The 27,975-nt window shown below is 47.2% G+C and overlaps 1 protein-coding gene across 1 annotated transcript in view; it reads right to left on the bottom strand.

Moving 5' to 3' along the window:
- SLC6A4 (solute carrier family 6 member 4) overlaps nt 1-26,162 on the bottom strand; it is a 46,454-nt gene extending 20,292 nt beyond the window's left edge. The window contains exons 1-4 of the mRNA XM_043585550.1: nt 24,293-26,162; nt 22,191-22,314; nt 3,632-4,086; nt 1,149-1,283 (exon numbers count right to left, since the gene is read on the bottom strand). Of these exons, the coding sequence (XP_043441485.1) occupies nt 1,149-1,283; nt 3,632-3,974 (478 nt within the window). The 5' untranslated portion in view covers nt 3,975-4,086; nt 22,191-22,314; nt 24,293-26,162. The remainder of the gene's footprint in view (nt 1-1,148; nt 1,284-3,631; nt 4,087-22,190; nt 22,315-24,292) is intronic.
- Between the last annotated feature and the right edge of the window lie 1,813 nt (nt 26,163-27,975).

Below are 27,975 nucleotides of genomic sequence, written 5' to 3'. Positions count from 1 at the left end.
GCATGAACGGGGGAGGGGCAGAGAGAGAGGCAGACACAGAATCAGAAACAGGCTCCAGGCTCTGAGCCATCAGCCCAGAGCCCGATGCAGGGCTCAAACTCACGGACCGCGAGATTGTGACCTGGCTGAAGTCGGACGCTTAACCGACTGCGCCACCCAGGCGCCCCTGCACATTTTAGAAACTAGGTGCGTGTGCTGTTAATGCTTTAAACTTTTTTTCTATTTCGTTTGCCTGAAAAAATATTTTTATTTCAGTGTAGTTGACACACAATGTTACATTAGTTTCAGATGTACAACAGAATGACTGGACAAGTCTGTATGTTATACTGTGCCCAGCACAAGTGTAGCTGCCGCCTGTCACCACACGATGCGATTACAGCACCGTTGCCTGTACTCCCTATGCTGTGCCTTTTATCCCTGTGACTTACTCTTTCCGTAACTGGAAGCCTGTATCTCCCACTCCCCTTCACCCATTTGGCCCATCCCCCCACCCCCTTTCCTTCTGGCAACCATCAGTTTATTCTCTTTACTTACAGGTCTGTTAGGTTTACTTTTGTTTATTTATAAGTTTACTTTTATTTATTGATAAGTAAAATGTTTACTTTACTTTTATTATTTTTTTAAGTTTATTTTTTTTAGTAATCTCTACAACCAATGTGGGGCTGGAACTCATGACCCCGAGATCAAGTGTCACATGCTCCACCAGACACCCAGGTTTACTTTTTTTATATAACATTTTTGAAAGTTTATTTATTTATTTTGAGAGAGAGAGAGTGCACGTGAGCAGGGGAGGGGCAGAGAGAGAGGGTGAGAGAGAGAATCCCAACCAGGTTCCACATAGAGAGCCCCATGTGGGACTCAAACTCACGAACCATGAGATCACAACCTGAGCCGAAACCAAGAGTCACTTAACTGACTGAGTCACCCAGGTGACCCCTCCAGGTATACTTTTAATTGCCATTTATTGCTTCCCTTTAACAATCTCATACCACTTAAATAGTCAAAAACTTCATTACTCAACTTATCTCCCAGATACCTGAAGGCCTAATTGATTCCAGAAGAGGGTCCCTAGCTTCCATATGTGGACAGAAATCACCTCTGCCCTGCAGGACCACTCATCCACCCACCCACTTAAGCCTTCCAGTTACCTTTGAAAATTGGGCAGATTTTCCTCCATATCGAAATGCATCCATTTCGGTGGTATTGGCCTAGTGCGAGCTCCATGTAGAAGAGCGGGATCCCCCCAAAAACAGCCATGATGGTGTAGGGTAGGAGGAACGCTCCTGCGACAGATGAAAGACAATTTTATTCCCTGCCCACATCCCTCCCAGGACAGCCCGACTGACTGGGCTCACACCAAGATTTACGGGGCCACCTGAGGCTTGAGTGTCATGAAGCCACTGTGTGCCGAGGGACCTCACGTTGTGCCCCCCTGCTCTTAGTGCTCTACCAGAGCGCCACAGTGAACGGGGATTTCAGGGAGTGCACGAAGGAGGCAGAGAGTGCGTGGAAAGGAAGCTGGACTTGGGACTCAACAGACCAGGTCCCAGAATCGGTCCCACTTCTAACCACCGGGAGGACCCTGAGCCACCTCTCCCCTCTGAACCTCTATTTTCCCTCCCCTATAAAAATGACAGAGTCGAGGGGTGCCTGGGTGGCTCAGTCAGTTGAGCGTCCGATTTCAGCTCAGGTCATGATCTCACAGTTTGTGAGTTCGAGCCCAGCATCAGGCTCTGTGCTGACAGCTCAGAGCCTGGAGCCTGCTTCGGAATCTGTGTCTCCCTCTCTCTGCCCCACCTCCAGTCACACTCTCTGTGTGTGTGTCTCTCTTTCTCAAAAATAAATAAAAACATTAAAAAAAATTTTTTTTAAATGACAGGGTTCAGGTGGGCTGAGCTTCCCAACCCAGCCACACGTAATAATCACTGGTGAGCTTAAGAACACACACCCACCATCCCCCTGAAGCAGAAATTCCAGATATGGTGTAAGACAAAAACTCTTAAGCTGCTCAAGTGATTCTGATGCAGCTGGTACACAGAGCGGAGTTCGAGACCCTTGGGACAAATCCCCCATGACAACCCGTACAACAGTGGCAACAATCACCAAATTAGTATTTTTGTTCATCCATACGTACTATCCCTGGCTCCAGATACTTGCTATTGATATTTGGTTGTATTTCCATAATTCTGCTGCGCCGGAATGCTCCCCTCCAGGCCACCTTTGCAGATGTGGCTGAAAAGGGTAGTTCGTCACAGAATGAGGAAGTGTGGGGTTGTTGTGTCACGGGAGGTGCTGGTGTGTCTTGGTTCTCATGGCTGAGGCAGAATGTGGAAAACCTAGGTGGCGACTGCTCACCTGCAGCCTGAGTTTTAGCCCACAGGGTGGGTCAGCGGTGATTTTCCCTGATAATGTTCTCTCCCGTAAAGTGCTCTGAACTCAGAAACCTGAAGTCAGTGCAACTCACAAAGGTCCCACCTGACTTGGAATCATGCTGGGTAAATCTGGCTTGAGAATAAGAAGCACGTTGTGTTCTCAGGATGGCATCCGTCCAGCTTTATAGTGGGGAATTGGTGTAGAAGAAACGTCACCAGTGACCCAACCCCTTATATAAAGCTCAGGCTAAAGGTGAGCCCTTGCAGGCTGGAGATAAGGTGACTCCAACTTCTGCTCCTCCCAGGCAGGGGGTGCTGGGCTTCCCCAGCCCCCACCCCACCCCTCACCCCTGAACTGCCTTTGCAGCTGCAAGGACCAAGGTCCTTAAAAAATGTGGCAAATCCTGGCCACTCTGCGTCAGGCCATCGAGGAAATGAGGAAGGACACTAATGAATTCTCCCCCAAACCTCGTTTTAGCTGCCCTACCAAATCAGTGTCCAGAGCTTCTGTCAAAATAAATATTGACTGATTGACCTCCATTTCTCTTCCTTTTCCCACTTTGATAGCAAGTCCATTGTCAACACAGAGGCCCCATACCATCTCACTCTTCTCCACTCTCCTCTTTGGGGCTCCCACATCCATGCCTCCAGTCAGCTACTGGTTTTGATAATCTACAAGTTAACTGCTCTGAAGGTAGAAGGAGGAATAAGAAGTAGTCTCTAGCCTCAAAAATGTAGCACAAAAATGTAGACATATCCATGTATGGTTTAGGTTAGCAGCAATGCCGTGCTGTGGCTGGGTTCAGCTCTAGATCATGCTCAGATTCTAACTCCAGACTCTGGACCTGGGCTGACACCCTTCTCTGACCCGGGAGGGCCTGGGACCCTGGAGCCACTTCCCAACGTTTCCTTACACAGACGTAACCTCTCTGGACTCGCTGCAAGAGTGCAGCTTGGATGATGCAGGGATGAGAAGGGAGCTCTGCCACAAACGACGCACTAAGGAGGCTGAAAGCCTGGCGAGGTTGGGTTTGGAAGAGCTTTTACCCAACTTCATAACCCAGAGAGCCCCAGACATGCTGACTTAGCATTTTGGCTTCCTGGGGACTTGTCTTTTGGACTAGCTTGAAAGTCTGAGCAATCATGTTCCCAGATTCCTCAGTTAAGACAGAAAAGACATGATTTCTGTTCTGGCCTCCCAAGAGGATTTACAGACCATCCCTCGGACACAGCCTCTGCTCGTAGCCCATGATACTGACCCCCTCCATTCTGGTAACATATGTAAGGAAAGCGCCAGACGTTGCCCAGGTCCACGGCATAGCCAATGACCGAGAGGAGGAAATCCATCTTCTTGCCCCAGGTCTCCCGTTCCCCTCGATGAGCCTCAGCCACTAGGGAGGTGGTGGCAGCCGGAATGGAGTGCTGAGTGTCATCTTCTGCACCAGGGCTTGGAACTGCTGAGTACCCATTGGAGATTTGGCCAGACTCCACCTTATCCTCGGGGACAGGCACACCCTTCTGTAGAACTCCATTTTCCTGACAATCGTCTTTATCCTTACAGGCTGACAGCTCCTTCTGGGAATTTAAGGGCGTGGTATCCATCCTGCTGGCTAGGAGATGATACTGACACCCATCTGCCGAGGACCCGAACCGAATCCTCAGTGCTCAGATGCGTGGGTCTCCTCAGAGCTTTATACCAATGGGATTGAGAGCTCTGTTGGAAAGGCACAGACAGCACGGAATTATGCATTTTACTCATCTTTGGTATTAACATCAACAAACATCTTAAACCACATTAATCAATGGGATTACAAATGCCTCTGTCAAGCATGAAACGTTCTGTCTGCTGTATGATACTCAATAAAATCAACTACAGTTTTCAACCTACATGAGGTATCAAAGCACAATCAAGTAATTTGGGAAGGAAAAACCAAAACAACAAACAAAATAGACAGCAAGTCACCAAGGTCTTGCACAGGCTCTATTTAAGAACAAAGTACTGACATCACTCTGAGGGGCTGGAATTGCATCCTGGGGTTTACCAGTAACTCAGAAGAGTGTAAGAAGAGGGCTTGCTTCAACAAAGCTTCGCAGAGCACTTACCTTGTCCTGGACGCTGCGCTGGGAAAAGAATAACAAAGAAAGAAGCGGTTTTTGCCTGCAAATAGGTTAGGACAATCCTCTCTGTCTTTTAAGCTGAACGTGCCACGTTTTATATAAATTGTAAGTATGACTTTGAAAGGAAAAGAGCAAAGGCACGAGGTGAAAAGGCCACCCTGTGGGAGGCACCACTAGCTCCTTAGCTCTGGGCTTGTTCACTCTTCCTGCAACCCAGCTCTTAGAGATGCCAGCTGCTTCTGGCTGTGTCCAGTCCATCAGCGCTCCGCTGTTCACGTTGTGCCTCTACAAGTCCGACAGGCTTGAAGCGGCGCCACTGCTCACTATTTATTCTGCCTGCCTCTCCTAAGGTGAGTCCACCTGTTACTTCGAAGCAGTGGGCAGGTGGGATCACTTCTCCCCTAGGCCGGAAGAGCCAGGGAGAAGAGCATGCAGGGTAGAGATGCCAGCATGACTGGTGTCTCTGTCCCTAAGCGCCTCGGTGGAGAGGGCTGGCCGGGGACTCGGCACCGCCATATCTCTGCCGGGGGCTGAGGTGCAGAGAAGTCAGCTCGGCAATCCAGATCGAAGCCTCACACGTCAAACATGGGGTAGAAATCTGAGCCCTTTTGGACTTTAAACCTATGACCTGTTATAAAGTAGTATGGAGCCAAGACCTTCCATCTAACTTCATTTCATCTGGGCCTGAACTTTTCAAGCTCTTGAAATGGTCTGGGACTTGAAACACATTTCTGCTTAGCTCAGGTCACTTTCTACCTTTCTAGATGCCTGGTATCACTATTCACAACTGAAAAGATCTGATATTACCCCTTCAGAGCCAACAGTTGGAGGATGGCTAGAAATTGGTAACTAATAAAAATGGCTGAGTATGTCTCCTACCTACTTGGGGCTTTCAGGGACTAGAACTTAACTATCCACATGTGGGAACATGAAGACGAAAATGTAGTGAAAAATTAGAACACAAAGTAGTAGATTCACACTGATGACAACATACCTAAATACTGGCAAGGATTAGAAATGAACACGAGAGGATGCAAGTAATTAGCGTTTTGTGTTCATTGGGTTCTTTTTTCTGTAAAGTAGAAAATTTTAAAGGGACTGATTGTTGCCAAAAATATTACAGCAACAAGAGAGAAACCAGCTCCATAGATCTAGGGTGTGTGTGTGTGTGTGTGTGTGTGTGTGTGTGTGTGTATGGGGATGGGTGTCTTGAGTTCTCCCCTATCCAGCTACTTGGTCCCCACCCCCTGACCCTATCCGGGGCTCACGGATGCAAACACCACTCACCGAAGAACATGAATTTCTGACCAAGAGTGTTCTAGGTAAAACCCCATTTGGCTCATCTTGACGCTGTTCTCCAGCCTCTCCCTGTCCGCTTCTCTGGACTTTTAAAATTAACCACACATTCTCTCATCCACCATAAGTAACCATGTACCAGGCTGAGGGATTTTTTTAAGGTTCATTTTTTTCCCCAGGTCGCCTGGTTGGCTCAGCTATTTAAGTGTCCAACTCTTGGTTTTGGCTCAGGTCATGATCTTAGAGTTCATCGGATCAAGCCCCACATCAGGCTCTGCACTGACAATGTGGAGCCTGCTTGAGATTTTCTCTCTACCTCTCTTTCTGCCCTTCCCCACTTCCGTCCCCCCACCCCTCTCTCTCTCAAAAATAAATAATAAACTTATTTAAAAAAATTAAGTTCTTGGGGCACCTGGGTGGCTCAGTCGGTTAAGTGTCTAACTTTGGCTCAGGTCATGATCTCACGGTCTGTGGGTTCGAGCCCCGCGTTGGGCTTTGTGCTGACAGCTTAGAGCATGGAGACTGCTTTGGATTCTGTGTCTCCCTCTCTCTCTGCTCTTCCCCCACTCATGCTCTGTCTCTGTCTCAAAAATAAATAAACATTAAAAAAATTTTTTTTAATAAAAAAATAAAGTTCTTTTTTTTTTTTTCAAGAGAAAGATGATGAGGTGTCAGTGTATTTAAACACACAGATAAATTAAACCTGAACTTTGTGGTCCCTGGCTGTGTTGTTTGAAGAAGGTCTCTGTACTTCCCTTTGGCCTATATCAATGATGTGTTCTCCACATTAAACACTGAAGAACTTGAAGATCAGATGACAGAGATAAAGAACTTTACCATGTGCACCCAGATGATACTCAACAAACAAAGCCAGCCCATCACTGAGATTCCTTTTTCCCCAACTTCAAAATCGTACCCCAAATTTTATGCAGGAACTTCTTCCTATCTTTAATACTCCTCTAGTTTCAATGCTCCTCTAGTTTAAACTGCCACTCATGGCACCTGGCCGGCTCAGTCGGTGGAGTGTGTGACTCTTGATCTTGGGGTCATGAATTTGAGCCCTACCGTTGGGTGTAGAGATTACTTAAAACAAAACAAAACAAAACAAAAAACTGCAGCTCAAAGATCTTCCTCTGACGCATCCACCACGGTCTATGGGACGGAAACATCACCCATCTCCGAAGAATACAGTGGCAGAGGGAATACACACTTTGCCATCCTAGCAACTCTGTCGCCTTTCTGATGGGAGAGTCAAGTGATTTGTTCTAGATTTCATGTAATCTCTCCCTTGGGGCATTCTGCAGGGAAGCTGGAAGATGTGTGTGTGTTAGTGAACTTTATTGGACAATGTATGTTCTTCAGTACCTTCCCCTAAGGCAACCAATCTTGATTTCTTGGCATCTGTCATGAGCAGCTTCTAGACAAATAACGTGCTCTCTATTTTTGTTCTGAGCATTACAAAGATCTTGTTTCCTGAAATATCCCCCAGCACTTTTTTTTAATTGCATCAACAGCCTGAAATGGTTCAAGTTGTAAGAAAGCCTGTTAAGAGCGATCCATGACTTCAGGTGGTCTCTCTGTCCACCCAGCTCTGCTTTCTAGGGTTCTTCTATTGTGCTTGCACCCCCAATCACTTATGTGCAAACATAAGTTACAGCCACCCAAAGCCACCAGACAGGTGGGAGATGCACATCTCCTTTTCTTCAATTCATTCCTCTGCCTCTCCCAATTGGAAGAAGCTCCTCCCAATTACTCACCCAGTTGGCCAGGAGAAGATGGCCTGGCCTGGACCCCCTTCTGCCTGCAGGATGCTCCTACTTGTGGGTCCCACTCTCCCTTCCTACTTTTCTGATTCGACAGAGCACTGGCCACCCTTTTGTACTGAGATCAGCAGGTAACAGTTGAGAGCAAGCCACCCGGGAACACAGAAGTAAGAGTTAAGAATATTGGTTTCTAAGAATGTTCCCTTAAAAGCTTTCTTTTTACAAGATATTTTTATCCTGCTGGGTAGAGATTGCAAACGAGGTCAATATGACAGCTGTGACCTCCACTCAGTAGCCTTTGAGTTTCTCCGTGGCCAGAAAAAGCCCCCGAAGCCCTTCCTCTGCACCTCGAATGTGTGCCCTTGTGCCAGGCTGAGCAGGTGACAGGCTGTGGGTGGTGCCACATAACCCCGGTCCTCAGTGGGATGACAACCTCACATGCAGGACTCTCATCCCCCACATCTCTGCACACGGGCAGCACAGCAGTGTCATTGACAGGCTGGCAGTGAACTTTCTGCTCACACCCTGCTTCCTCCCAGCCTAGAAGGGGGGCTAATTCACTCCACCTCCCCAACTCTACCCCAGTAAAAGGGATTGTTTCCATTTAAACTTCTTCTGATCAAATCTCTATTCCTCTTTTCACAAACTCTGTCTCTGTAGCCAGGGGAACCAGTATGTGAACAAGTGTGTAATTATAGTGATTAGTCATGAAACCACCCAGACCTTTGGAAATGTCCATGACCCTACTTGTCTGTTTGACACACATCAGCACATTCTAAGCAGAAACACTACAGAAATGTTGTACTTTGACTTCACTTGTGAAGATCAAAGTGAGTTCATTTCTCAGGACGCTCAGTTTTCATTTCCAAAAACAAAACAAAACAAAACCCAACGTGAATTATGGGTTTACCACTGAGATAAGATTAATTATAGGTCATATAGCCAAGTGGCAATTTGCATTCACTATTCAGAGAGAGAGTCTGAAGTTCCCAAGACACCTCCCGAGGGTGACAAGAAAGCTCTGGTGTCTACTTACACAGTGAGCATGGAGCCGGGCCCTCTGCCACACAGCAACACTAATTCTACAAAGACACACTGTGTGCCTAGTACATGCTAGGCTCTTGGAGGCAAGGCAGCCACTGTCCTGCCTTCACGGAGCTCGCGGCACAAGGCCAAAATCTGACTGTGGGAGAAACGGTACTTCTGTCTAAGGAGGGAGAGGCGGGCGCTGCTCCACAGTGCTGCTGTGCACCCTTCTGTAAACGGAGGTTTCTGCCGACCTGATGCAGCATGTTGAGATGCCTCACACTGCCAGCTCCAAGGTGCCCTCAGATTTTCAAAGCCCTTCTTTTGTTCCTTTGTGCTTCTGTCCCAGAACCCCAGACTGTAGTCAGTTCTGGCTCACACTCTCCACAGTGTAAGACGGTGGTTTGTATTTGTATCTGCAGGGACTCCTGGCTCACCTTACAAACAAAACAGACTTTAGGATGTGAATGGAGACAGCAGGGAAAACCTGCTTGTTTCTGGACAAAGGGGGTAGACATGAACTCCACTATCCCAACCAAAGAATTCCTTATGTGAGACAGTCGGACAGTTTAATTTTCTGGAGAGGAATTAAATAGTCTAAAACCAGGGTGCCTGGGTGGCTCAGTTGGTTAAGCCTCCGACTTTGGCTCAGGTCATGATCTTGCAGTTCATGAGTTCAAGCCCCACATCAGGCCGTCTGCTCTCAGAGCAGAGCCTGGAACCTGCTTCAGATTCTGTGTGTGTGTGTCTCTCTCTCTGCCCCTACCCTGCTGGCTCTCTCTCTCTCTCTCTCTCAAAAATAAATAAACATTTAATAAATAGTCTAAAATCCTTAGGGCTGTTTGGGCCAGTTACCATGAGAAAGGACAAGGGCCTCTGTCCAGAACTTTCCCTGCCTGGGACAGAGTAGCTGTGAACTTCTCTTTAATAAAAGAAATGGATTTGGCATAGGTAGGCATAAATAGCCCTCCTTTAGTGAACATGAGTGGCTGAGCCTAGACTAACCACCATCATGAGGCATCACATAACATTTCTTGTGTCCACACCTCATGGCTCTCCTGTGGAATCTGCAGTGGAATCCCAGATCCACCACTTACTGGCAATGTGACTTGGGGCAGGTCACTTAACCTCTCTGAGCTTTCATGTCCTTATGTGTAAAAGCAGGCTATTAAAATTCTCACTTCCTAAAGGCTGTTGTGGGAAATGAGGTATGACAAATGTTTAACTCAGTGTCCAGTGCATGGAAAGCATTAATAAATGAGAGTGAATTGATGGTCACAATGCCACCACATATATGCAACCCATTTTACTTTTCAGCTTCACACCCCAGTCAAGGGAACTGAGGCCCAAAGGCTAAGTGACTCCTAGCCCACAGCACAATGGAAGGAAAGGCTTCCGGCCCCTTCCACGCCTCCCTGGTTTGTGCTTGCTCCTCTCCATCAGTTACTCTCCTTGGGGTCTCTGGGAAACTGGCAAACAGCAGATTCTTAGGCTGCTGTCCCAGAGATTATAATTCAAGAGATCCATGTGGGTGCTGCATGCTTTACAAGCACCCAGGTTATCGGGGGCAGGTGGGCCACCGAGCATGCCCAGTGCATCCCTACCCTGCACCCTTGCTCCCCCCCCCAATTATGCTGCATCCCTTGAGGCCTGGCTTAAGTTTCTATCTACACTCTCCATGAAGCTTTGCTCACCACCCCAGCCCAATTACTGCACAATTACCAATGTGTCGTTTATCAATGGTTATTATGGACCATTAGTTATCCTTCTATGTCTATTTGCTTTGCATGCCCTGGAACCAGGGGCCATGGCTTACACATCTCTGTGCTCAAATACTCGCTGACTGGTGTGCGCATTGCGCAGCTCCCAGCGAGGAGGCGCTATTTCGGGTTTCCTGGGCGCAGGCCCTAGGAAGCCACAGCCGCCATGCCAGCAGTTTTGAGCCTCAGGCGAGACACTCCTCTTTCTTGCCCCTCTGGGGCCCATTCTCAGGGGCCTTGCCCCTCCTCACCCGTCAGGAAGATATGCTGTGCATCTTGGGGGCAGAAGGAAGACTGTCACGACAATCGTTTTAATGGACTATGGACTAGAAAAGACTGACATGTCTGGGATTAAAGAAGAGCCTGGGTTGTGCTTTTAGACTTTGAAACAAGTACCAGCAGGCACGCCCGTCAACAGTCTGTGTTCCAAACACTCACTTGTGCCTTGCTTGTTTGGAACTTGCAATGTATTTTCTACCTACAGAAATAAATCTTGTTAAGTGGTGGTTAGCCTCCTGAACTAGCTTACAAAATCCTAGTTTAACTGTCAAATACTGAAACACCTAAAATGTAAGCTATGGAACACAGCCCTGTCAAGTCTTACAGAATGGGGTGGGGGGACAGTGAAAGTGATTATGAATTACTGGTCATCTATCACCTATTTTAAAATTTAATAAAAACAATTTTTTAATGTTTATTTTTGAGGGAGAGAGAGACAGGGCATGAGTGGGGAAGGGGCAGAGAGAGAGAGACAGACAGACAGACAGACAGCAGACAGAATCCGAAGTAGGCTCCAGGCTCTGAGCTGTCAGCACAGAGCCCAATGTGGGGCTTGAACCCACAAACCTCAAGATCATGACCTAAGCTGAAGTCAGATGCTTAACTTTTTTTTTTTTTTTTTTTTTTTTTTTTTTTTTAAATTTTGAGAGAGAGAGAGAGCCATGGAAAGGGACAGGGGACAGGGAGAGAGAATCCACACTCACTGCAGAGCCTGATGCGGGGCTTGATCCCACAACTCTGGGATCACTACCTGAGCCGAAATCAAGTCAGATGCTCAGTCGACTGAACCACCCAGGCGCCCCGATCATCTTTCTTAACATTCTTTCTGATTCTTAAGAAACTCTAAATGTAAGGACAGGACAAGGAAGTACAGAGACTCCCATGCAGATTCTGTGGAGGTGTCTTTCAGGCTCCATTATTAGAGCTGTGGAAGGTGATGACACAAATTTGTTATTACATTTAACTTCACAATTTACAACTTCTTGTGGAAAAACAAAATTGCTGCCACTGTGTTGCAGTGTGACCTAGGCTGGGAAAGGAGTTGGGAAACTCAAACAGGTGATGTGACTAGGAGGGATTAGGAGTGTTGCTGACACCTTTATTGTTGTCATAATGCAATTTATGCAATAAGTAGAAATCAAGATTAAAAACACATTTCCAAACGCAGGTTTTCTCTTCCTTGATACGAAGTCTTGCGTTAAAACTACTTTCATGTAAAACAGACATGATTAGACCCACAAAGAGAGCCAAGAGAGAGACTGGCGGGAGAGAGAGAAAACCAGCCCCAGGGAGGGGGTATTATGAAAGGAGGGTGGATTTACCTGTGGCAGCTGAACGAAGTGGAGAGAGAAGGCAGGAGAAAGGGATCTGAAGTGGAATTAAGTACAGTGTGAGTGATGGAGGCAAGAGGGAAGGAAGAGCTGGGCCCATTTCTTTGGGTGGGGCAGGGAGCGGCAGTGGGGGGGACACACAGGGGAGAGAGATGGGGTCAAGCAGCAGAGTGGAGGGGGCCGTAGAGGCCACAAGATGTTTGTGACTCAGGTAACACTGCTTGAAGGGGCCTTTACTCTTAGGTCAAGAAGTTCTGAAATGCGCTTTACAATGTGTCACACACAGTTTGCATTCATGAAAATCCGTTCAGCATTACACAGCACTGATCCAGTCCTCAGATGCACTGAGATGAGGGCAAGAGGTTCCAAACCCTAGGAGTTTGTGGTTTCAAGACGTAACCCTCTGCACTTCCCTTACTACTGAGATAGTAAGGGAAACTTAAATATGGGCTGTATAATTTGCAACGACATCTATGGAGCTAGAGCGTATTTGATAAGCAATATGATTTCACTCCTCTGTGGAACTGAAGAAACACAACAGATGAACATATGCAAAGGCGGGGAAAGAAAAGAGAGGGAAGCAAAACAGAAGAGACCCAAATACAGAGAACAAACTGAGCGTTGCTGGAGGGGTGTTGGGTAGGGGATGGACTAAATGGGGGATGGGCATTAAGGAGGGCACTTGTGAGGAGCACTGGGTGTTGTATGTAAGTGATGAATCACTAAATCCTACACCTGAAACCAATATTACTCTATATGTTAACTACCTAGAATTTAAGTAAAAACTTGAAAAAAAAAGAGGAAAAAAATAAACTGAAATTAAAATAAATAAATAAAGGCTATATATTTGATAAAAATATTTTATCAACGTTGTTTCCCAAATGTGATAATAATGGGGCTCTGCTTATGTAGGAGAATGTCCTTGTCCTTAGCAGACAAGAGAGGACATATTTAGATGTCTGCAAATTCTCAGAGATTCAACCAAAAAATTATATAATATACAGATTGTATAATTATTACATGAATTATATCACATATTACAGAAAGTGTACTGAACTATATTACACACGCAAAAATTAGAGAGCGTGCATGCACAAATGTGACAATATGTTAATAGCCGGTGACTCTGGGTGAAGTTTCACTGGACCATTTCCCTGACTTTTCAGTTGAAATTTTTCAACTGGGGGGAGGAAAGAAGTTCTAGCCCTGGGAGGGCTGGGGAACCTCTGGTCAGTCAAACCTCCCTGCGGGCCGGGCTGGAGCACCCAGAATAGCTTATCTCCACTCTCCCGGCAGTGCCTACCCGCCCCTTTCCTCCGGCCCAGCTCCTTTCCTCTGAAGGGAGGAAAAGAGCCAGCTAACTTGATTAGTGTTTAAAAACAACACACCCAGGGGGAAAGGAGAGAACAGAAGTACAGGAGACTCAAGTTCCTGGATGGGCTTGAATAAGCCACGGGGGACCTGGAGCACCTCCAGCTCTGCCCCTCCCTAAATTTGAGGGAGTCCCTTAGTTAGAGGGAAAAAGTCTGTTTAGTTTATTTTATTCAGCAGCTTAGTAGTAACGGAAATAAAATGTTCTTTTTCTTTGAATAGGCCCAGAAAAATCACACAAAACTGCAAGAAGGCAAAGGTCTGCTGACTTGCTCCCTCCTATCCAGCCCACCTACCAGCCACCCCCCACCCCACCCCCCTCTGGCACAGCACACAACTGACTTTTCCAGATTTGCCACTTGGCCTTGTCACAACCCCCCCCCGCCGCCAGGCACCCACCTCACCTCTTCCCTCCATATCTCAAAAAAGGACATAAAGAACTGGACCTCAGGTCCCAGGAGACCTTCCCCATGCCATCAACCACCTGGCAGTGCCTGGGGCCCAGGCCACTGGGCTGGCCCTGGGACATTGCCTCCTTGTCTCCACATTGCTGGGGTTCATCTCTGTTCTGCAGGCTAGGGGGCTCCAGGGTTAATGAAAGGATATCCACTCCTAGCTTTTAAAATGCCTATGGCTTAGGGGCACGTGGCTGGCTCAGTTGGTGGGGTGTGTGACTCTTGATCTTGGGGTTGTGAGTTCGAGCCCCGCAATGGGCGTAGGGATTAAACATTCGCTCTTAGGGGCGCCTGGGTGGCTCAGTTGGTTGAGCATCCGACTTTAGCTCAGGTCATGATTTCTCGGTTTGTGAATTCGAGCCCCACATCAGGCTTGCTGCTATGGTCATCCTGTCAGTCCACAGCCAGCCTCAGATCCTCTGTCCCCCTCTCTCTGCCCCTCCCCCGCTTGCACTCTCTCAAAAATAAACATTTAAAAAATAAATAAAATCTTAAAGATAAAAATCAAATAAATTAATTTTTTAAAAAGCCCTATGATTAAATACCCACTAACAAGTACCCTAGGCCCAAGGTTGGGGTGGCAGCAAGGAAGCTGCTGCCAGGTGCCAGGGGCGCCAAAAGGAAGGAGAAAATGAGGCAGACTGCCCCACACTGGCCGTCTCTCTACTCATTCTGTCACCACATAGATACAGGGCTGAGGAATCACTCGCTTGCCTTAAAAACATGCTATTGACATCAGTAAATGAGCATTCATCCTCCCATTCACCAACAGCCAACGGAGGTCAAGCTTGAGGGAATGTCCCTGCACAGAGACATTCCTCAGAGATGGTTTCTGCAAGCGGGCCCAAGTCAGTACCATGAGCTCTGCCTAGAAATAAGGGGGCCGTGTCAGCCTGTGGTGGGTCTTGTGCCCACCCCACAAAAGCAGTTCACCCTCTGCCTAGGTTTCTTCTCAAGGCTGGTTTCATCTATTTTCCAACTGGGTCCCTCCTAGGATGAGTTTTCTTTCCTTAGCGTGCCCGTTAAGGTTAAGCCCAGAAACGGATTCACCACAGGAGTGGGGTGAGTCAGTTTCACTTGCCCCAGGAATGGAGACATGGGGTGACTTATTGTATCTTTGACTCCACACCCAAGCCTGTTACTGTTACATGGGATACCGCAAACTTCAGAGGCGTACAGCCGACTGTCCACAGCTCCGTGACTGGAAAGAAAATCGGCACAGCCCAAATCTGTACTGCCGAGAAGCTGTCTCCACCACACCGCGCCCTGGGCGTACTCCAAAAGGGAGGTGGGGAGCTGGGAAACTGTGGCTTGTTTGTCATTGAGGTCTGGGACTTGGCTCGTGCACGGCAGCATGTGCCTTAGAGTGAAACCTGAGGTGTCCCCAGTGGCCCCCGATTTGACTGCAACATCTGGGTAGAGTCCCAGCACTCCGGGCATTTCCCACTATCGTTTCAAGTCATGTTTGCTTAAAGCAGAGACATTAGGGTCACAGTCACAGAATGAGTTGGAGGGGACTCGGACCTCATGTTAGGCAGGGCGCCCCCTCCAGCCCCTCACTTAGAGCTGAGGACTGTGACACCCAGAAGGGCTGATCTTCGTCAGGAAGCACGAAGTCTGAGGTACCTCCTTGGACAGAAAAATTACCGCATAATTTTCCCTTTGGCTACACAGACATCTTTCTTTAAAAAGTCAAATCATGACCATATCCCACTGATTCATTAAAGCCAAACGAAAATTAAACGTCTTCAGGCAGCCCTGCCTTTGTTCTCTCAAATAAAACCATTTGATGACTATGAAGGAGAAGGACCGGCCACTTAGTGGCTGAATTTCTGGAATTACCTGTGTTTCTCTTTGGAAGGGGACATCAGGGATGTTTCTGCAAGCCTGCCATTGGAGGCAACCGCCTCCAGCCAAGCACCCCTCTTCCGAGGCCACATTGCCCATTAGTGAACTCTTTGACATGCCTCTCTGGGTTTCATCAAAATGCTCAGACGACTCTAAAAAGCCCCCAAAGAGGAATTTCTGAGGTTTTGCTAAGTCCGTTAAAACTGCAACATTATTCTGTCTTCATCCTCACCCCTCCGCCCACCCTCAGTGTATGTTTCTTAAGCAAGAGGCTGAAAGAAACAGGTTTGAGTATCTGTGCTGCTGTTACATTCCTGAAATGTCCCACATGGATCACCAAAGTGCTGAGGGGACTTTTGATTAATTGCGAAGCAGTCTCAATCCGCTCTTATTCAGCTTTTGTGAAAAAACAAAACCAAACAAAACAAAAAACCATGCACGAAAAGGCTTGCTTAATTTGCAAAAGCCCCTTAAGAACCAGACTCTCATAGGCACCCGGAAGCAGCCACCCCCACCCCAGGTAGGAAAACCACCTTTGGGCATCAGTGGCCACACAAAAGCAAGGAATGCGACAGAGTCAAAGCTGTGTGTTTCCCTCCACTCCTAAAAACCCTAACATGAATGCTGCCATAGTGCCCCTCCGTTTAATTAAACACAAATCCCAACGTTGCTTTCTGAGACATTTTTCCTATGTAACTGAAGGCAAAACACATTAAATATTTGATCTAGTCTTACCATGATGAGAGCTAGCAGGCTCATAAATAATCCATTGACCTGGTTCATTTTTCTGAGCAAAACTGATCACAAAAATACATACACACAAGCGTTTGTCAAGTCTGACTCTTAGAAATTCTACCCCTCTCAAGTTCTTCAGAACCCCAGCGGAAAAAGGAATTCTTTATGCAAAAGACCCAAAAAGGAAACTGCTCCTCGGGGTTCTTTAGCTCCAGAGAGTGTTTTCACTTAGTTAAATGTACAGTTATTTTTTTTAAAGCAATTGATGGTTACACCTTTCAACCATGTAAAACAGCTCGTTGGCGGTTGAGTTTCCCATAAATTCTGAATGGCCTGTGAGCTGTCTGAGCGTGCATCAGCTCTGCCAGTTAAACAACCCAAGCGCAGGGAGACTCATCCCACTTAAGAGTCATTCAGAGATTTCTCTAGATGTTTGGGCATTTATGTCAACCAGAACTCACCCTGTCGAAATGCCTTTGCACAAAGCCACCTGCACACCACAGCGGTAAGTAAGGATCAAACAGAAGCCGTGGGTTCAAACTAAAGCAACTTTTCCCAACGCGCAGGACAGCACTTAGCTTAATACGGTCTTTACAGGATCTTGCTCTGGTGCTCAGGACATCAAAAAAGCCGCCTGCGTCCGTAGACAAAGGAGCCCTCCAGGTCCCCTCGTCCGCTTGGCGCTCGCTAGTCCCGGGTGCGCCGGCTATTCCCACCCGTCCTCCCCGCAAGGGCAGCCGCAGGGCAAGGAGCCCACCCCGCGGCGCACGCCCTCACCCTCGCCCCGGGAGGCACCGCGGGCTGGCGTGCGAGTTCGCAGAGAGGAAAGGCGAACCCACCTGCCGGGAGACCGTGGGGAGGCTGGTCCGGGGCTCTCCAAGGCGGGGCAACCCTCGCGCCCTCGAGGCACCAGGGGCGCCGCTGCCTGTACCGGAGCTGGCGCCCAAGCGGCCGTATTTGTACTCTCGTTCCCTCACATGGTCTGATCTCTAGATATCCGCCGCCAAAGAGCTCTTTAAGAATTTTTGCGTCACTTTGAGCCGCAGAAACTTTACGGGTGTCCCCTGTCGTGCCTCGGCCTCCCACCTGGGGTAGGGGTGGCCGCCCGGGGGCTCGCCGAGGGTGGGGGGCTGCGCCGTACGCGGGGGGGGGGGGGGGGGGGGCAGCAGGGGGCGGGGCCCCGGGGGACGTGAGGGGGACACGCTTCCTAGGGGGACGGTGCTCTAGGAGGCGGGGAAACCCTGGGGTGGTGGGGGGCTGGCAGAAGGCGGAGCAGAGCAGAGATTCCCAACTTGCTGGCTCTAACATTTCGGGGGAGGGGGCTGCTCCACAACCGACAGGTGTATTTCCTTCCCCACCAACTTCTCCCCGAACTGGGTTTAGGTTTCTGCTTAAAGTCACTTATTCAGAGCAATCTTTCTAGACCACGGACACCTCCCCATCACCCACGTCCCGAATCCTGCTCTGTTTTTCTTTCCTAGGACTTGGCACCTGGCATTCCCGAGTTTATCTGGCTCCACTGTGGGATGTGCGCTTGGCCAGAAAGGCCCTTGTCTAATTTCTGGCTATCTCCAAGAACCCCAGCAGTGCCCAGCCTGGTGGCTCACACTAAATCCTGGCAGACAGAATGAATGAATTCTTTCTCGTTTTGCTAACCCGCCACACATCAGAGCTGTCTCAGAACAGATAGTATGGGTGGTGATCTGCAGAAGTGGATATGCCTGTGGTGTTGCTGGGGTGGATAAATTACTACAGTATCTTAATTATCTCAAGAGGTTCAACAGGAGCTTATTGTTTTGAATCATATGAATATACTACTTTGATAACTTTTTTTTTTTTAAGTTTAAAAATGAATTTCAGGGGTGATGGGTGGCTCAGTTGGTTAAGCCTCCAACTTCAGCTCTGGTCATGATCTCACTTTGTGGGTTTGAGCCCTACATCAGGCTCTGTGCTAACAGCTCAGACAGAGACTAGAGCCTGCTTCAGTTTCTGTGTCTCCCTCTCTCTCTGCTCCTCATCCCCCTCTCAAAAATAAATAAAACAAAAAAATATTTTAAAATGAATTTCATGTTATTGACTGTATTGTCTTTTCAGCAAAATTATATTTTACATTTGAAAAGAATAGACAGAGTACTTGCTTTGGGATGTCCCTGAGGAAGAGATGAGAGGGGAGGGGAAACCACCTCCCTCCTCCCAAAGGGGGCCAGGGATGAGGCAGAGTAGAAGGAAGAAAGGAATTACAAGCTTGCAGCCCCTATGTGCATGGAGGGACTGAACCCACAAAGCAGAGTGCGCACTGAGCTGAGTGGAGCCAGTGTCAGCGGGAGCAGGCGGGGTCCCCAACCTGGGAGGAATCAGTGTGAGGCTTTGGTGCCACCTAGACGTCAGGGTGGCGATTGCAAGGGGCCGGGGCTGCTCTGGTGAGCCAGCTGGCATTCAGGGCGGCAGAGCCAGGCTGGTGATTCCTGAGCAAGATTGGGAATTTCACCTCAGGCCAAATCCCCAGGAGGCAGGGGCCCATGTGGGCACCTGCCCCTTTCAGATGAACAAGTTGATGCACCCAGGGCTCTGCTTGGCCTTCTTAAACTCATGTGTAAGCGCAGTATGAACAAGGGGCTACACAAAAGTAGGGCGCCCGTCTGAGGAAGGGGAGGGGCAGAGCTAAGGAAGGAGGAGACCAAGAGTGGGACCACAGGCTGTAGGAAGCAGTGGGGGTGACTTCAGCCCTTGGCTAAGGCCCTACCCGATCTGTCCTCCACCTTGGTTCCAACGTGGCTTTTTAAGACCACTTGATAGTCTCGCGATCCTGTTGACCCCACCGCTCCTGGCCTTTTTTCTAGATCCTAATACCCATTTCTGCTCAGCCACTCCAGGCCCCTCTTGGTACTGCCTTCTTTGGTGCTATGCTGGCCTAGAGAGTGGGAATCCCATGGATCTGGGTTAAATCTCGGCTCTGACCCTCTACTGCCTGTGTGGGTTTGTTCCCATGCAGGGTAAGTTCCTTTACCTCAACCTTCTGGCCTTTGAGTCCCTGGTCTGTAAAATAGGGATTCTGTGAGTGGTGGGCACCGCCCACTGGGGGGTGTAAAGGGGGGAAGGATCCCTCCCACTGTGCACTTCTCCTCCCCAGAGAGACTTCCCCCATCTCCTCTCTGGCCTTGGACCACCTTGGACCACCCAGGCATGACGTCTCTCCTCTTGCTCCCTGCCTGAGGGTGCTACCAGAAAAAGCTATTAGACTTACACAGACTGCACCCTTTCCTCGTTCCTTCACTGCCTCCCTGGCAGAGTCTATACAAAATGTCCCAGATGGTCCATCTTCTCTCTAAACACGTGCTTTCTCTTCCTCTTGTCTCTGTGGGTGCCACCAATGAAACATCACTTAGCCTCAGCTGCCCCACCTTCACCTCAACGAATCTGAATCCAGCCCCTCTCTCTTCCCTAAAGCGAACTCTTCCCTGTCCTGCTTCTCACCCTCACTGCCACAACTGCCCAGTCATCCCCAGAAGCTGACTCTCCCCTGTGAAGATCTCCCAGTTCTGGAACCCTATTCCCTCTGCCTGTGGAGCTCCACTCCACTGCCCATCCTCCTTCCATATCAGGGCGAGTGGACAGATGTCATGGTCTATTGCCAAGCCAGGGCAGCCTGTACCCTTCCCCATCGTCCATCTCCATCACACAGCACCTTCCTGACCTGGGCACCTGCTCCGTGCCAGGCAGAGGAAGACAGGAGCTGTGCCCTTCGGAGTCAGGCAGGAGGTCTGTGCTGAACACAGTAGGCAGCAGGGAGCCTGGAATGGGAGAGGCATGAGGAAAGCGGTGTTTCAGGGAAGGATCCCATGGCTCCTCCAACCTGGGCTAGAGGACCAGCGGGGCAATGGGGGTGCTGGAGGCAGACAGGTTCCTTAGCAAGTAAGGAGTGAGGCCGGGAGGCACTAGTACCTGTCGGGAGGAGGTGGAAGTGAGAAATCAGGAGAACCTGTGAAGCCCAGCCACTGGTTGCCCTGTTGCGAAAGCGATGGGGCTGTCAGAGACTCTGTGAACCTGGGTGAACTTGGGTGACTGGGTGAGGAGCCCTGCCAGGCAATTGTGGTTCAGCAAGAATTTCTCTTACTTCCGCTAGCACTAGCCTAGAGATAGCGGGGCCTCCACAGAATAAACACAGCCCTCTCTCCCTCCCCACACATAAACACTGCTACCAAGAAGACCCACTTTCTGGGTGTCTCAAGGCTCAGCAAACCGTTCCCCTGTGGAGCCAGACCAGAAGAAATCCTGTAAGTCCAATCCTCTCCCTCCAGAACGCCAAGTGCCCTCTGTGTGCCCTGCTCTGTTCTGGTTAACACAGTAACGGAAGATGAGGCCCGCCCCTTCTTGTGGGCCTTTCCCCAGCCTTTCTAGCCCTTATGGTGTCTGTCTGCTCCATCCCTTCCAAAGCACCCCACCCCTTGATTTTCCAGGGAGGTGACACAGTTTTGGAGACTCTGTTCATGTTCAAGCATGTGCAGAAGACAGCACCTGCAGGGCAGGATTTGCTGCTACTGTGAACCCCCAGAGGGCTGGGCAGGCATTCCCCTGCGCCAGGGCCTCCTGGATCCAGATGAAACAAGGAAAGAGGATGGGAGGGGCAGCCCCATCCGGAGTGCCAGGAGGGTGACCTCGCCAGGGCTCGGGCAGGAATGGAAGGCTGTGTCAGGTTCAGTCCTGATAAAGATGCTTTGGTCACCTCTCCTGGCCCCATTCTCTTTCATTCCTTTTGAGCCTCCTGCCTTTGCTAAACAACCCTCTTCCCCCACAGTTTACAGTGATGGTGACTACCCCATGCTCTATCTGTAATATCTTTGAAGCAGGGTTTTGATGTTTACTTCCTTCCTACAGAATTTCCTCCTCTGACTGGGGACACCCTTAGCCGGGGCCACATTCTGGAGGACAGCTGTTTTTTCGCCTTCTACCCTGGCAGAGAAGTGTCAGCCGGGAGAAGGGCAGAGTCCCAAGGGAGGGCTCTGTGTGCACCTGGGATATAGCCCTTTGACCTCTCCGACATGCCCACCTCCTCCGCGAGGCTCTGAGTTCCCAAGGGAAGGGCCTTTCTACCTCTCTCCATGTCTCAGCACACAGGAGGCCCCGCGAGCACAGGTACTGCCAGTGAATGACAAGGAAATGCTTTTTACTCTTGACAGACTCGGAAGTTCCATTAAAACCAGGGCCCTGGCAGCTGGCAAGGAAATCCTGACACACCCAACAACAGAGTGCCCCCCAGCTGGTGGAAAGGGTGAGGCAGATTCGTCTGGGCTGTTTGGGGAGGTTCACAAGATTTATTGTTCAATGAGAAAAAAAGCAAACCACCGAACAGGTGTTAGTTTGCCGAGCAGGGGGAGGCTGATGAGGTACATTGAAATCTAAGTATATACCAGTGAAAAAGAAGAACAAGAGGAGGGGGAGAAAAGAGAGAAGGAAGGAAGAAAAAAGACAGAAAGAACACAGGAAGACATTCTAGAAGCCCCAAGCCTTATCACAGAGCAGGGCAGAACCAGAAGGCTTTCTCAGGGGCCCGGCTGCACCTCACCGGGTATAGATGGTAACTTCCAGGCCAAGTTACTCAGCGCCATTGTACTTTAGTCTGTTCCCTCAGGAAGGGGGCATCTATTTGCACTAATTTACTAGCAAGGATGCGGTGAGCCGAGAAGTGAAGTTTAGGGCTTCTCTCAGGATCAGATGAAGAGGGACAGAATTGTTTTTAGAACTCCTGTCCTGTGCATCAAGCCCATGAGGTCAGTCCTCTCGTCTGGAGTCCTACTGTCAGTGCCCCTTTGCCAGATCAAGATTATGAAACACTCACCCTTCCTTTGGCTTTTCTTCCCTTCCAGGAGCTTCAAGATAACGTGTGCCTCTTTGTAGTGGGAGGTTTCCCCTCAGTCTCCTCTTGGTGTGCTCATCACCCTCATCCTTGAGGTCTGTGGTCACTGTGGTTTTAATTTAAAACCAGTCAGTATTTCTTTTCTTTCTCCAACTTCAAGCCCTTTTATAACTGTTCTGGCACTTACCAAAAGAAAGACCTCATTCATAGAAAGTCACCTTCTTTTTCCACTGGCTCATGTATATCCATCTTACTGTCCCAGCAAAATGATACACTCCTAGAGGGGAGGGAACTGTTTGGACCCCAGACGGCCAGGCACAATACTGGACATGGAGAGGCTCTGTCAGAAGTAGTTATTAATAAAAGCTACCATTTATGGAACATCTATCATCTGCCAGAGTCATTCTACACATTGTCTTTCATCCTTCTCCTACTGTAGGTAATACACAGCAAAACTCTTTGGCTGTATTTTGCTGTAAATGGTTTTAAAAATAAATGACAGACTCCCTCCTTTTCAAGTTGTGAGTCTGCATATTTAATACATTTTTAAAACTTTTTAATTAAATTTTTTAAAGTGTATTTTTTTGAGAGAGTGACAGAGGAGGGGGAGGGGTAGAGAGAGAGGGTGAGAGAGAATCCCAAGCAGCCTCTGCACTGTCAGCACAGAGCCCTATGCAGGGCTCAAACCCACGAACTGTGAGATCATGACCTGAGCTGAAACCAAGAGTCGGACACTTAACTGACTGAGCTGCCCAGGTGCCCTTCATATTTAATACACTTAAAAATGATTTTTCAATAAAAGTGCCAAGGATACTGAGGCTCAAAGAGGCTCAGTAACTTGTCCATGGTTATGCAGACTCCAAGCAGCAAAACCAGCCTGCCTGTCTGAGTCCAAAAGCCCTGCACATCCCGCTGTGCTGGGCTGGTTTGAAATGAGGAAGGTACAAGCAGTGAGAAAAGCAAACTAAACTGTGTGGGTTTTCCTTCTTTTTTCGACTCCCCTTAAGTAAGTCACCTTCATGAAGTCTGGACCTTTCTGTTAAGCACTAAAATGAGGGTCACAGAGGCTTTGTTCTCCTGCTACTCGTCCCTATTGAGCAAGTTACAGGAAAGGAGACTTCAGATCTATGTATAAACTTTTAATTGAGCATTGCTGTCGGAATGTAGGGCACTTTCAATCAGCCAGCCAATCAGTATTTACTGTGACCCAGGCTTGTGAACACTGCGGTGAGCAAGACAAAGCCCCTGCCCTTGGGGAGCTGACAGTGAGTATTGACTTTGGGGAAAACAGACAAATACATGTAAATAAATAGGATAATTTCAGAAAGTGATAAGTGTGGTGAAGAAAATAGACCCCGGTCACAGTAGAGAGGGATGGGTGTGGAAAAGGTAGAGGCAGTCAGGGGGTGGGGTGGGGGGAAGCTGGCTACCTAGGTGAGGTGCTCAGCCATGACCTGAGTCATGAGAAGCCAGCCATGCAAAGACCTGCGGGAAGAGCTTTAGGAAGAGGGAACAGCAAAGAGGCAGGAGTGAACTTGGTGTGTTGGAGGGACAAAGGAAGAAGAGAGCAGTTAGCAGGAGCAGAGCAAACAAGAAGGAAAGGGAGGAAGTTGAGACTGCGGAGGTAGGCATAGGCCACAAGACTCCTGTCACTGAATGTTCCAAGTAAAACTCCAAAGATTTCTTAACTGTTTTGGACAAGTTTGGATGAGTTAACGTCTATGGTCCCCGGCCGGGTGAGATGCAGGGAGGCTAAGCTGTAAGTCAAACACATGCTGGTAGTTCCCACCATATGCCTACCCTGCCTCAGCTCCCTGTTCTGCTGAACTGCAGCTGATTTTAAAAAATAAAATAAAAATGGGGCACATGGGTGGCTCAATTGGTTAAGCATCTGACTCTTGATTTCGGTTCAGGTCATGATCTTGCACTTTGTGAGACTGAGCCCCGTGTTGGGCTCTGCGTTGACAGTGCAGAACGTGTTTGAGATTCTCTCTCTCTGCCCCGCCCCTGCTCACATTGTTTCTCTCTCTGTCTCTCAAAACAAACAAACAAACAAAAAAATAACTTTGAAAAAACAAAAATACCGTCATGGGGCAGCCTCAGAAATGGTTCCAGAGAGTGCTCCGTCACATCAAGAGGAGTTATGGAACTAGAGGTTTTCTTTTTCTTTTTTCTTGGAACTAGAGTTGTTCTAGAGGAGTAAGCAAAGTGAAAAAGAGCAATTAGTATTCAAACTGCACTGAGAGAGAGGAGCACAGATGGGCTCACCACCTCCACAGTCCTGTTCCCAAATAACTGCAGCTGGTAGGAATTGAACATTTGCTCCCTCCCTTTCTTCTTTTCCCTTTGTGGTAATGCGGAGAAGGCTAGGAGTTTGAAAAGGGAAACAAAAACAACTCTGGCTGGTTTATTCCTAGGTTTCAATCAAATTGTATCACAGGCCACAGGGAGGAAGAGTCAGCGTCAAGAGCAGCAACAATGGTTCAGACAAGTTGTCTTAAACATGGGAATGCTCATCTGGAATTACTTAAAGAAGTCCCACTTGACCGAGGCCTACGGCTGGAGTCAGCAGCAATGCTCACACACACCATGTGACTGGAGGAATTAGAGCACAAGGGCCCTGGCTCTGCCAGCAGCAAATTAAAATTAAGCTGCTCTTTAAGGACAAGCTGGATCAAGCAGATGGGTCCACAACCACATCCTGAAGGCATGTCTCATTATCAGGTCTTGGCTTCTTGGAAGTGTAGGGTCAGCATGACTCTACATGTCTCCAGAGTCATCCTGGCTGGCAAAGACTTTCCAGAGGTCAGAGTATCAGTTAAAGAGTTCCCAGTCACACCTTCCTATTTCTGTGCTCAGTGGTCACCCAAACATTAGCAAGTTCCTCCAATTCAGGTCTCTGGTTAAACCTTTGGCTCATTTCCCTTTATCTTCAGCAGAGAAGACATATGCAATGCTGTTTGTTTCACCCCACTTGATCCTGATTTTATTTGGGAAATCGCTTTTATTAAATATGTTGTTATGAAGATTATTCTTTCATATATTGCAGATTTGGTTTATAATTTGTTTAGGACTTTCACATCTATGCTTATGGGTGTGATTCACATGTAATTTTTTCTCTTACTATCCTTGACAGAGTTATGCCAGTCTCATAAAATGATGCTTTATGTCATAAAATACTTCTTTATGTCTTTCCTTTTGGGCTAATCAAGATTCCCCAGAGAAGATTTCCAATCTCCTGGGTGCTAGAGTTCTAGGAGCCCAAGATGGCAGAGAACATTCAGAATGTAACTACTCACTTAATCCCCTTATGGTACTTTCATCCTCAGTTATGTTTCTGACTTCCAGAGCATAAACCGTTTTTCTCTCTTGAGAATAAATCTTGAATGGGCTGAGAGAGCAAGGGAGGGACAGTCACCAGCTGCCCAAAGTAGGGAGGGGATCTAACAGACACACCCAACCTTCAGTAACCCTTCTTTCACTCCCAATTCCCTTAATGGTCATCTGGAACTACCATATTGGGGAATTACACAATGTAAATTGGTTTGCTTAGCACTGGCTGTCTCCACCATTGGCTCAGGATTCAACTTTTTCAGCTCTGCTAAATTGTTCAGTGCCTCTGTGGGCTTTCCAGCTTATTGTTTCTCCTCTTCTGTTGCTCCCAAGTTGTGGATTTAGGTCTTCTAAACAAATCCCTCTACTGTCACATTTAACAAAGTTAAGTGTATCTTCTAATTTTTAAATATCTGCAGTATCTATCATGGTATCTTCCTTTTGATTTCTTGTGTATGTGTTTTAATTAGTCTTGCCAAGATCTGTTAATTTTGTTGTTGTTGTTAAGACTTAACTTACAGCTTTGTTGATCCTATCTTTAATTTCTGCACATTTTTTTAATGTTTACTTTTTGAGACAGCACAAGTTGGGGAGGGAGAGAGAGAGGGGGGACAGAGGATCTGAAGTGGGCTCTGTAATGACAGCAGCAAGCCCGAAGTGGGGCTCAAACCCACAAACCGTGAGATGACCTGAGCTGAAGTCGGACGCTCAAGTGACTGAGCAACCCAGGTTCCCCAATTTCTGCACATACGTTTTATTTCCTTCTATTTTTAGATTTATTTTGCAGTTCTAATTTCTTGACATAGATGCTTAGCTCAATTCTCAGTCTTTCTTCCATTCTAATAAAATTTTAATACTATAAAATTTAAGTACTGTTTTAGCTGTATCTGTCATTTTGATATGCAGTATTTATCACTGTTTAGGTTAAATTTCCTTTATGATTTCTTCTTGGACCTAGGAGCTAATTTCTAAACATATAGGAACCTTCTAGTTATCTCTTTAGTTTCTAACTTAACTGCTTGGAAATTTGGTGAGGTTGACTCTACTTTCCAGCGTATAGTTAATTTTTGAAAAAGTTCCATGTGTGCTCAAAAAGAATGGGCAGTTATTCGATGCAGTGTTCTAAATAGATGTCCATTACACCAACCTTACTAAATGCTTAAACCTTTCACTTGAGTTTTTGGTTACCTGACCTATCAACAATTAAAATCTTCCATTATAATACTGGCTTATTTTTCCATATAGGTATGTTTTTGCTTTATATTTTTTGAGGTTATGTTATTAGGTACATACTAATTTATAATTTAGAATCTTCGTATTTTTCCAGAGAATCAAGTAAACATATAATTATGTAGTGACTCTATCTCTAGTAATGCTTTTTGTTTTAAAGCCTACTTCCAGGGCCATCGTGTTGTACAACTCCAGGGAGGCTGTGAATAATATACTCTGGAATCAGTCTGGTTACTCAGAGTAGCCCTAATTTGGTAATTATTAGTATAGCCACACCAAATTTATTCTGGTTAGTATCTGCCTGATATATCTTTCCTATCCTTTCTTATATCCCAGGGTTGCTGATGTCTCTTATAATCACCTTTGGCTGAATTATTTTTTTTAAAACTCCAGTTTGACAGTGTCTTTTTTCTGGGACATTTAACACATTTATATATAATTATTGACACATTTAGATTTATCTCTATCTTATTTTGGACACTTTCTTTGTCCTGCATTTTTTTTCTCTCACCATGTTGTCTCTTTATGGATTGATTATATTCTTGCTTAGAAACTATATCCTGCTTATTTTTTAGTAGTAATGTAGAAATATAGATATATTAAATAGGTATATAAGATATATAAATTTAGAGGGGCACCTGGGTGGCTCAGTCGGTTAAGCGTCCGACTTCGGCTCTGGTCATGATCTTGTGGTTGATGAGTTCGAGCCCCGCGTCAGGCTCTATGCTGACAGCTTGGAGCCTGGAGCCTGCTTCGGATTCTGTGTCTCCCTCTCTCTCTGCCCCTCCCCAGCTCATGCTTTGTCTGTCTCAAAAATAAATATAAACATTAAAAAGATATATAAATTTAGATAAACATTTTATACATCTAGATACAGATATTTTTCTACGTTTTATATAACTAAAAATAGATATACAAATCTAGAAATCTAGGATAGGTTATTAACATATCAAAGTCTAAAGTTAATCAATATACTTATTTTCTACCTGAATGATATAAAGAATATGTTTAGTCCAATCACCTCCCTAATTACAATTATCTGCTTTCATGTATTTTAGTTTTGTCTTTCTCTGAACCCTATTAGACTTACCTACACGTACTTTTTGTTTAGATGATGCACATATTTATCATATTTCAGATCTTTCATACTGGAACACTTTCCTTCTCCTTGGGCAAGTTTTTGACTGAAAATGTATTTTATTTC

This window comes from Prionailurus bengalensis, chromosome E1, assembly GCF_016509475.1.
Source record: "Prionailurus bengalensis isolate Pbe53 chromosome E1, Fcat_Pben_1.1_paternal_pri, whole genome shotgun sequence".
Lineage (NCBI taxonomy): Eukaryota > Metazoa > Chordata > Mammalia > Carnivora > Felidae > Prionailurus > Prionailurus bengalensis.
Note: the sequence above shows the minus strand (reverse complement) of the source record. Positions and strands in the feature narration are given on the sequence as shown.